An 11209-nucleotide genomic window follows, 5' to 3' on the forward strand; every position below is an offset into this window, starting at 1 on the left:
GCGAATCCTCCAGCTCCTCAACAACTGGTTCAGAGGAGTCTTCATCCTCCTCTTCCTCCACCTCTGCACTGCACTACTCCAGCACTTCAATCACATGACACTCATCGATGTAAGAGGGTTGGTGCTTGGCCATCTTAAAGATGTCAAATTCAATTTTGTGGCCAACCACCTCCATCACAAGCTTTCCCCTCTTTACATCTATGAGAGCCCCAACAGTAGCTAGAAAAGGCCTACCAAGGATAATGGGAACCTTGGTATCCTCTTCCATATCCAGAATCACGAAATCTCCCGGTATGAAGTACTGATCAACCATCACCGGGATGTCTTCAAGAACTCCCACTGGGCGCTTAATGGATCTGTCAGCCATCTAGAGAGTCATGGTGGTAGGCTTTGGGCTGCCCAGGTTAAGCCTCTTACAAAGAGAGTATGGCATCAGGCTAACACTGGCACCCAGATCACATAAGACACTGCCCACTACAAATCCCCCAATGATGCAGGGAATGGTAAAACTACCTAGATCTTTCAGATTGGGAGGCAACTTTTGTTGAAGAACTGCACATGTCAATGCCCACTCACTGAGATCCACCACAGCACTCTTCTCTAGTTTCTTCTTGTTACTCAGAATATCCTTCAAGAATTTCTTGTATGAAGGAATCTGAGTCACTGCATCAACAAAGGGCATAGATATCTCCAGCTTATCCAACATCATCTTGAATTTATTTTCTCTCTCAGTTTCCTTGGATCTCCATAATCTCTGTGGAAATGGTAGGAGATTGCAAGGAACTACTGAGTCACCATTCTGCTTATCTTTCTTCTCAGGCTTCTTGCTCGGAGCACTCTCATCTTGCATAGGGGCTTTCCCCTTAGCACTATCTCTCTGTAACACAGGCTCCTCTTCACTCTCATCAGGAACATCTTCAACCTGAATGCCCTCATCCTTCTTATCAGTTTTCTCAGGCACTGGATCATCTGAAGGAAAATGAGGATCCTTCAAAGCTAATCCACTTCTCGTGGTCACTGCATTCACTTGCTTCCTTGGATTTTCTATGCTTGCTGGCAGTCTACCATTCGAAGATGAGGATTGATTAGAAAACTGATTACCACCACCTTGCTGTTGCCCCGTGAGGCTCTCTATTAGTACTTGTTGAGAGCTTAGGGTAGCTTGTTGAGACTCTACGGTTGCCTGTAACTTGCTCATCTGAGCCATCATGGTGTTCATGAGAATCTGCATATCAATATCCTGAGATGGTCTAGAGAAACCTTGACCCTGATTGTTCCCGAAATTCTGATTCCCTTGCTGGAATTGCCCTTGATTAGGATTCTGATTATTCTGATTATTTTTCCACTGAGTTCCTTGATTACCACCTCTGTTCCCTTGATTACCTTGAAAACCTGGTGGATTGTTCCTCACTTGATTTCCCTGATTGTTCCAAGAGGGAACAAACTGATTTCTCCCTTGCTGCTGATAGTTCCCATAACCTTGCCCCTGGCCCTATGGTCTAGAATAACCAATGAGATCAACTTGCTCTACATTAGACTGAGGGACTTGGTTACCGGAGTCTAACAGGTAACGTGTCTAAGCTACATGATTTCCACCACAAATTGCACAACAGGCTACAAGAGGTACTTGTTGTTAGGAACATACTGTAATAGGTTTTGATGATACCAAATGTAATGTTCAATCCCCTAAGTCTCGATAGATAGGAAATATATGTAGGTTCAACAAGTAAACTAAGAGCGAAAATACAACCAACTAATTGAGCTCAACTCGGAAATTATTTAAGCTTAAGGTGAACTTGTTTGAACATCTTAGAAGTTTCGTGTTGTAAGCTTATAGATAGATCAGAAGAAGGCACGAGACATCACTGGAGGAATAAGGGTCTGCGAGACATCAACTAAGTCCAGAGTTCGAGAGATGGAATCTCTCGAAACATCAATCCAATTCGAGACATGAGATCGAGACATCAAGTAATCGAGACATCAATTTTTGGTCTCGATAGACTAGCACTTCTCCAATGAACTGAGCGGCAGTCAACACGCATAGATAAAGTAATCTAAGTTTGGAGAAAAAGAATATCATGGAGATAAAATATTAAGGAGGTGCTGACAGAGTATTATGGGAAAATAGAACAGCCGGAAGTGGATGCCACGTCAAAACTCCACAACCAACGGATAAAAGATGCACCAATCAGAGGTCGGTCTTATTCCCTAAAACGAGGATCAATGGGAATATAAAAAGAGTAACTTTTACCAAAAGAAGTAAGTGAAGTATGGACTCAAGATAGTGGAATATGGGATATTCATTACAAGACAAAAGGTTCAAGTTACAAGACCACCACTCCATGAAACATGCTAAATATATGCAAGTCCCATGATCGGCATGGGAACAGATTTCAAACGGAATAATTTTCCCTCCAACGGAATTATTCCTCAACTCTCATATATAAGGACGTGAAGACACAAATTCAAAAAAGTTTGAAAAATTCAAGCTATCATAAGAGGTGTCTAGTTCAAACGTTCAAAAGTGCAAGTGCTTAATCTGGAATATCATACTTGATATTCATAACAGCGAGAAAACACATCTTAGTGTTTTGAGAGAGTTACAAAGCTTAAACTACTACACATCTAGAAGGTGACCGAAGCTGCACTACGAGGAAGATTATCCAACGAAAGCTTTTGGTCAGATTGGAGATTGTTACACTCAACCTGTGACAACCGGAACAACCTTGCTTTGGAGAAGGCAAGAAGAGGCGGAGTAACCTGGGAGCTATCTTGTGAAGATCCTGAGACTTGAGGCGGGCTTGGTGATCAAAGCTCAAGTGCTCGAGAGGTGCAGTAACAAGAAGCGGGGCGAAAAACTTGAGGCTTAAGGCGGGCTTCGTGATCAAAGCTCAAGCGCTCGATATTGTACTAAAAAGGGAAGTTTTAGTGCAATCCTTCTAGGGAGTTTCTAGAAGAAGAGTGGACGTAGGCGGGTTGGCCGAACCACTTAAAAATCTCTCTCGCATTTACTTTATGTTTTTACCTCTCGCTAACTATCTCTCGAACTGCACTGCATATAACCACACCTCTCGAACTAACTCAAACTCGTGCAAATTAAAAGGGGATAACTTTTTCGCTGCGCATAAAACTTTGTCTTCATCTTGTGAGGTATCGGACCTAAACATCCTAAGTCCAATACACACGAGAGGTCGAAAAAAAGATTTGCAAAAATCTTATACAAGTCTATTCCCCCCCCCCCCCCTCTAGACTTGTACCCCATCCCCTTGGGACCAACAATTGGTATCAGAGCAAGCTCTTTGATCGATATAAACCTTTGTTTATATTGCCTAGAGATCCTTCTTTGAAAAATCTTTTAAAAAGTTTTCAAAGCACGAGATAATTTTCAATATGGATAGCATGTTGTCAAGACATCTCCTTTTTGATCTTAGCAGGTTCGATGACTGGAAGACACGCATGCTTGCGTACTTATCAGCCCTCCATGATGAGATGGCCGAGGTTATATCAACTGAACCAGTCAAGATCTTAATGGTCAACACTTCTGCAGAGCAAACCAAAGACACACCAAAGTAGGTACCAAAACCTAAGGAAGAATGGACGAGTGATGATAGGAAGAGAAACAACCTTGACAACATTGCCAAGGATATCCTCTTCAGAGCTATAGACGAAACCATTTTCCTAAGAGTCAGAAAGTGCACCACGGCAAAAGAGGTATGGGATACTTTGATGTTGATTGGTGAAGGTGATGAACAGGAAAAGGAGAACAAGCTCACTGTGGCAATGAAGAAGTTTGAGGACTTCAAGATGAAGCCAGGAGAGAGCATCGACAGCATGGAATCTCGGTTCATGAAGTTGTCAACCGAAATTAGTGATCTCAAGAAGGAGATCCCACAAAAGGAGCTAAACCTGAAGGTCTTACGAGGCCTTACCAAGGAGTGGGAGATGAAGGTGATCACAATGCGCGATCACAGGGATCTGAAGAACACCACAACCGACTAACTATTTAGAGATCTCAAAGCCTTCGAATTTGAGATGTTTCCGAAAGATGAGGACGTGGTGGACAGACGAAATGTGGCACTGGTTGCTGATCAACCATCCACCTCCTCAAGGTCAGATCCTAATCCCACAAATCTCTTATCTGACGAACAATTTGCTCTTTTTATGAGAAAATTCAGGAAGTTCATGAAGAAAACACCGGAGAGCAATACAAGTTCACCTTCCTCCTCAAGAAGGAAAAATGAAAGATATCCATCTAGAAGGACGGAGGAAGAAAACCAAGGTCTGTGCTATAACTGCAGGAGACCGGGGCATTTCAAGGCCAAATGTCTTTACCCACCGGTAAGCAAATATCAAGGCCAAGAAGGCAAGGATTCCAGGAGGAAAGAGGAATCCAGAGAGAAGCCAACACAAGGAGGCTTCAAAAGTTCATCAAAGACGCATTCGCGCAGGAAGGCGCTTGTGGCTGAGGAACTTGAGAAGGCAATCGAGGAGTCCGAGACATCAACCTCCAGCGAGAAGCAGCAGCTCAGAGGATGAGAGGGGGCTCATCTGTTTATACACTACAGAAGAGGAGGATCAATGCTTAATGGCTATTAACAATGAGGTAACCTCCACTTCTACATCTCGCTGCTCTATCTCTACTTGCCAATGTTCTTCTTTTAGAAGCGATGAGGATCCCTTCGAGACCATGGAATTACTCAGGAGGGACCTCAACATCGCTAATAGCACTCATGCTAAAGTTCTGGAGGAGAACAGCAGACTAATTGCTGAAAGAGAAATGCTTAAGAATGTCTCGAAAGAGAATTCAGAGCTAAATCTCAAAGTAAACAATTTAGAAGCTGAAATAATCCAACTTAAGGAAGAGTGCAAAGCTCGAGAGGCTAGAGAGCTTAGTCTTAAAGAGGTTATTGCATCGTTTACTAATTCCTCCAAAGTAGTGGAGAAAATGGTAAATGATCATAGACCTACGAATGATAGAACCGGACTAAGGTTCCGTCAGAACTTTCTCAAGAGAGATAAGCAGACCAACGGTTTGGGAACTTCAAGTAATGGAGGATCTCAATCCAAACCGAATAAAGGTCATAAAGTACCAACAGGAAAGACCAGGGTAGCTATTCACAAACCGTCCCTATACACCAGCAATGGAAAGTATAGGAAAGCTACGAAGAATGGTCGGGTTTACAATATCGAAAGATCACCTAGCTATCTCTCGCAAGGCCATTCCGAGTACAAAACAAGCTACATTCCATATAATGCGCCTCAAGGCAAATATGGAAGGTCTGAGATCCATAGAGTTAGGAACTCACGGATGGAGGAAGGCAGACACTACCCATCTGATGAGGATTGGTCACAAGAATATGAACCGTGGAATAAACCTCAGTTTCAACGGTACCACGTGACCAAACAGGCCATGAAGGGCATGGTGTGTAAGTTCGAGGTCAAGCCTCAACCTAAGCTGATTTATGCACCTAAGAGGCCCAGAGTCTTTGCTAGCATTCCTTATGATTATCAATCGTATAACGGCTACATTGCACCTAGGCCTGGAGTAATGGGCCCAAGGTATAAATGGATGCCTAAACTTACTAACCAACCAGGACCCAAAGTTTGGGTACCTAAATATGCTTGATTTGCATGCAGGACACCAGGGACATATGGTTCATTGACAGTGGATGTTCAAGACATATGACGGGAAATCTAACATTGCTAGAGAACATCCATCCTATCGAAGGTCCCTTGGTGACATTGCTAGAGAACATCCATCCTATCGAAGGTCCCTTGGTGACATTCGGAGACAACATCCATCCTATCGAAGGTCCCTTGGTGACATTCGGAGACAACGACCATCCTATCGAAGGTCCCTTGGTGACATTCGGAGACAACGAGAATCCTATCGAAGGTCCCTTGGTGACATTCGGAGACAACGAGAAGAAAGGACGCACAAAGGCTGTTGGTGAGATCCATAAGAATGAGTTGGTGATCAAGGAGATATCCTACGTTGAAGGACTCAAGTTCAATCTCTTTAGCACGAGCCAATTCTGTGACAAGGGCTACAAAGTTATCTTCACCAAAAGCAAGTGCCAGATCATACAAGAGGAATCTCTCGAAGTCGTCCTGGAAGCAGCAAGGAAAGGAAACATGTACATAGTGGATTGGAGATCTGCCAAAGCATCCCTATGTATGCTAGCAAGGAGCAAAGAGGACTTATGCTGGGATTGGCACAGTAAGCTTAGCCACCTAAACTTCAAAACCATCAACAAGCTTACTAAGAGGAATCTTGTGGAAGGACTGCCCAAAGTCATGTTTCGGAAGGACAAGATTTGTGAGGCATGTCAACGTTGCAAACAGATCAAATCCTCTTTCAAAACCAAAGCCGAGACATCGTCTACCAGACCACTAAGTCTTCTTCATATGGACTTATTTGGCCCGGTGGATCCACCCAGCATGAGAGGAAGGAAGTACACTCTTGTGGTAGTAGATGACTACACAAGATTCACCTGGACCGTATTCTTAACCAAGAAAAGCGAGACAAAAGTTGCCCTACCAAATCTTTTGAAGCAAGTTCAAGTTGAGAAGGATGTCTCGATACTCAAGATTCGGTCAGATCAAGGTGGAGAGTTCGTTAACCAAGTGATCGAGAGCTACTGCAGCGAGAACGGGATTCATCATCAGTTGTTAGCTACTCGAACACCTCAACAGAACGGCGTTGCTGAAAGGAGGAACAGAACTCTCAAGGAAGCTGCAAGGACCATGCTCTCACAAGCCAATATATCTCAGGGATTTTGGGCTGAAGCAGTCAACACAGCATGCTACACCCAAAATCGATCCTTGATCGTGAAAGGAGCTGGTAAGACTCCGTACGAGTTGTGGAACGGGAGGAAACCAAACGTAAGCTACTTCCACACATTTGGATGCAAATGTTATATCCACAACAATGGAAAGACTCAGTTAAAGGCTTTTGACGAAAAGGTAGACGATGGTGTATTTCTGGGATACTCGTTGACAAGTAAAGCATTCAGAGTCTTCAACAAGCGGAGATTGGTGGTTGAAGAATCCATACATGTCTCTTTTGATGATAGAGCATCGACAGATCAACCATCAAAGTCAACAGATGCAGTTGAAAACTCTAAGGAAGTTCAACCGGAAACGATCGAGAGATCAGACTTACCTCTCGATGAGAAGCAGCCGATAGTTCGAGACGTAGCAGAACTCCAGTCAGAATCAGATGATGAAGACACTACAAAGAAGAATGCTACTGACTCAGTTGATTCAATCCAGATCATAGATGATCCTCCCACATCCTCAGTTGATTCAATCCAGATCATAGATGATCCTCCCACATCCCAACCAACCACCGAGGAGTCAACTGAGGAGCCTCCCACATCCCAACCAACCACCGAGGAGTCAACTGAGGAGCCACAACCTGATCTAAGATGGCTTAGAAGCCATCCCGCTGATCAAGTAATTGGAGATATACGTGACAAGGTTCGGACCAGATCAGCATACAGAGAAAGCATACGTGACAAGGTTCGGACCAGATCAGCATACAGAGAAAGCATGATCGACAAGGTTCGGACCAGATCAGCATACAGAGAAAGCATGATCGCTTGCTTTCTATCTCGATCAGCATACAGAGAAAGCATGATCGCTTGCTTTCTATCTCAAATAGCATACAGAGAAAGCATGATCGCTTGCTTTCTATCTCAAATAGAGCCCAGAGAAAGCATGATCGCTTGCTTTCTATCTCAAATAGAGCCTAAGGTGATTGATGAGGCTCTAAGTGATCCAGATTGGGTGCAAGCAATGCAAGAGAAACTTCATCAGTTTGAACGGAACGACATTTGGGAACTAGTTCCGAGACCTCATCATCAGAACGTCATTGGAACAAAGTGGGTTTTCAGAAATAAGATGAATGAGGATGGAGTCATTGTCAGGAACAAGGCCAGAGTTGCTGCTAAAGGATACTGCCAAGAGGAAGGAATAGACTTTGATGAAACCTTCGCTCCGGTGGCACGTCTCGAAGCCATTCGCATCTTTCTCGCATATGCTGCCTTCAAAGACTTCAAAGTGTATCAAATGGATGTCAAGAGCGCTTTTCTGAACGGACTTCTTGAAGAAGAGGTGTACGTTGAACAACCTCCGGGTTTCTTGAAGGACGTGGGAGCTGACAAAGTATACAAGTTGAAGAAGGCACTTTACGGCTTGAAACAAGCCCCGAGAGCTTAGTATGACACTTTATCCTGTTTTCTACTTCAGTGTGGGTTCACCAAAGGCCTAGTGGACAAAACATTGTTTAGAATTAAGGATGGAGATCATATCTTATTGGTGCAAATCTATGTGGACGATATCATCTTTGGAAGCACCAATCCAGACTTGTGCGAGAAGTTCTCCAGTTTGATGAAAGGGAAGTTCGAGATGAGCATGATGGGAGAACTCAACTACTTCCTCGGACTACAAGTAAGACAACTTAAGGAAGGTATCTTCATCAACCAGGAGAAATACACCAAGGATCTGCTCAGGAAATACAATATAGAAGGGAAATCTTCAGTCAAAGTACCTATGGGAACCTCTCTACGCAATCGATGTTGACAGTGAAGGCCGAGAGGTTGATCAAACTACGTATCGAGGTATCATCGAATCTCTTCTTTATTTAACTGCTAGTAGACCAGATATATCCTTTGCAGTAGGTGTATGTGCTAGATTTCAGGCAAGTCCTAAGGAGAGTCACTTAAATGCATCTAAAAAGATTCTTAGATATCTCAAGGGTACGCAAAGTGTTGGACTTTGGTATTCGAGAGGTGGATCTTTCAAACTTATGGGATATTCAGATGCGGACTTTGCCGATTGTAAAATTGATCGTAAGAGCACATCTTGGACATGTCAGTTTCTAGGTGGAAGACTTGTCTCATGGTTTAGCAAGAAACAGCATTCGATAGCTACAAGTACCGCTGAGGCAGAATATGTAGCAGCTGGAAGTTGTTGTGCTCAGATTTTATGGATGAAGCAACAATTACTCGATTATGGTGTTGAATCTAAAGAGGTTAAGATTATGTGTGACAACACTAGTGCCATAGCTATTACTCAGAATCCGGTGCTACATTCAAGGACAAAGCACATTGACATAAAATATCACTTCATCCGAGACCATGTTGAGAAAAAGGATATAACTTTGGAATATGTTGCAACGGAGGAGCAACTAGCAGATATTTTCACAAAGGCATTATGTGAAATTAGATTCTCTCAACTAAGGTTAGAATTGGGTTGAACGGTCAAATCTTATCTCCTTGTATTTAGTGCCATGAACTGTTTCGCATGTGAGGAGCGGTTTCATCAACTTTATGGCAGCTTTGGAGTTACACAGCATTGAATGGTCATTCATTTAGCATCTTGTGACTCAACAGTGATAAGTTTTTGGGCTATAAATAGAGGGGCTTTCTCAGCAATTCATGTCATCGACTTCTTCATGGAGAAGAAGAAAGGAAAAGACGATGTACCATTCTGGTCTAGAGGAAGGAAATCGGCAGCCAAGTCCAAAGACTTTCAAGGAGAAAACTATCCAGAATCAACTAAGGGTGAACAGATTGCGGAGTTTCCTGATAATCCAAGCAAGCATCCTGTTCCCATCCAAGGTGAATGGATCCCCAAATGCGTGGAGATCCACAATGGTGGGATACTAGAGTCAGGAGAAAAGTCCCGTATAAGTGGGACTCCTACAGCTGCACATTCCGGAAAAGGATCTCCCTCAACCAAATGAAGAACCAAGGGAAAGGGAGATGGAGCCTGTGAGGAGTGCAGCAGCGGAGAGGTAGAGAAGAACAAGAAGTATTAGCCACCTCTAGTTCTGTTACTAGAATAAATAGGATTTTAGATGGCTAGTTCCTGCTCTAACGTTAGATTCCTATATGGCTTTCCAAGGCCAAACAAAAGTTTCTAGGAAATCTAATAGTATATTGATTCATATGTAATGTATCTGGAAATCACTAAATGAACTTAAGGATATGTTCCAAGTGATATCTTTTGGATGAATCAATCTTGTTCTTCTTGCAATCTGTGTTCGACAAGTAGTTCGAGAGATACTTAATCAGTTTGCGTATATATACTTTATGTCTCGAAGAAGGGGAGTTCGAGAGATCACTTCGAAAGATAACAAACTGGTTCTGTGTGTATCTCTAAATGGAGGAATAAGGAGGGTTAGGGATCAATCACTCAGGGGGAAGATCCTTAACCACTTAAACATGTTGTCATGCGGTCAACCAGATCTAGACGGAGGAATAAGGAGGTTTAGGGATCAATCACTCAGGGGGAAGATCCTTAAACTGATACCGACGAGTGTTCACCTTCGAAAGGTGAAACTGATGTGTTCAACGGATATATGTGGAACGGCTAATTTGGAAATTAATGATAGCCACGTGGTCTTCGGTTACTGACGGTTTTCCAAGTTTTAAGGGCGCTATCTTGATTAGTGGGAGCATGCTTATAAAGTTATCTTATTTTATAACCCTACTTTCTCATCCTAAACCGTGACACACTTTCCCAAAAATACCCTCACCATATCATGCACACATAACCGTTATAGAAGGGTATTTCTGACCTTTCAATTCTTTTAAATCAACCGGGATCACTCGTCGGGTCAAACTCTCAACCCTACCCACATATCCGACCCAAATCCACAAGATACAAAAGACAAACCCATCTTCCTTACCCGGATTCAAGCTCAAACCGAATACCCAAAATCCCCAATTTACAAACACTATACACATTCCCTCCAAAACACCAAGCTATCAACAATGGCGTCCGAATCATCTTCTTCAACCTCATCTTCTGAAGCTTACCAGAAAGAGTTGGCCCATATTCGAACTCTCATCAAGCAAGTTAAGGCAGGGAGTATCCTTGACAGAGATGGATTCGTCAACCACTCGACGAACCCAAAGCAGACGGAGAAAGTCCTCAAGAAGTTTGAAAAGGCCGGGCTCATGAAATACATGACGCATGATTATCGAACCATCCACGACCTCGACTTCACCGAATGGTTCGCGAATGCTAAGGTCACGAAGGGCAAGACTGAGAGCCGATTCAACGAGATTGACATCACAACCTCAGTGGGTGGCCTTAGAGCTGCATTCGACTTTGCCACATCAGAAGAGGCAGTCCAAAACCTCTTGGACTACAATTTGAACAAGCAAGCTTTTTGGGACAAAATCCGACTGGAGAA

The 11209-nt window shown here is 43.2% G+C and overlaps 1 protein-coding gene across 1 annotated transcript; it reads right to left on the reverse strand.

The window, feature by feature from the left end:
* Positions 1-367: 367 nt before the first annotated feature.
* Positions 368-10988, reverse strand: LOC116005805 (putative mediator of RNA polymerase II transcription subunit 15). The gene is made up of 2 exons (XM_031246044.1): positions 10830-10988; positions 368-1492 (listed from the first exon to the last, which is right to left on the reverse strand). Exons 1-2 carry the CDS (start codon positions 10986-10988, stop codon positions 368-370), a joined length of 1284 nt encoding a protein of 427 aa, XP_031101904.1.
* Positions 10989-11209: the final 221 nt, after the last annotated feature.

The sequence above is a fragment of the Ipomoea triloba genome, chromosome 15 (assembly GCF_003576645.1).
Source record: "Ipomoea triloba cultivar NCNSP0323 chromosome 15, ASM357664v1".
NCBI classification, from domain to species: domain Eukaryota; kingdom Viridiplantae; phylum Streptophyta; class Magnoliopsida; order Solanales; family Convolvulaceae; genus Ipomoea; species Ipomoea triloba.

Coding starts and splice junctions, on each gene's coding strand:
- LOC116005805 (XM_031246044.1), bottom strand. CDS start 10,988: ATGCGTCATGTATTTCATGAGCCCGGCCTTTTCAAACTTCTTGAGGAC. Junction 1,493..10,829: donor ATATGGGCCAACTCTTTCTG/GTAAGCTTCAGA, acceptor TCTAGACCATAG/GGCCAGGGGCAAGGTTATGG.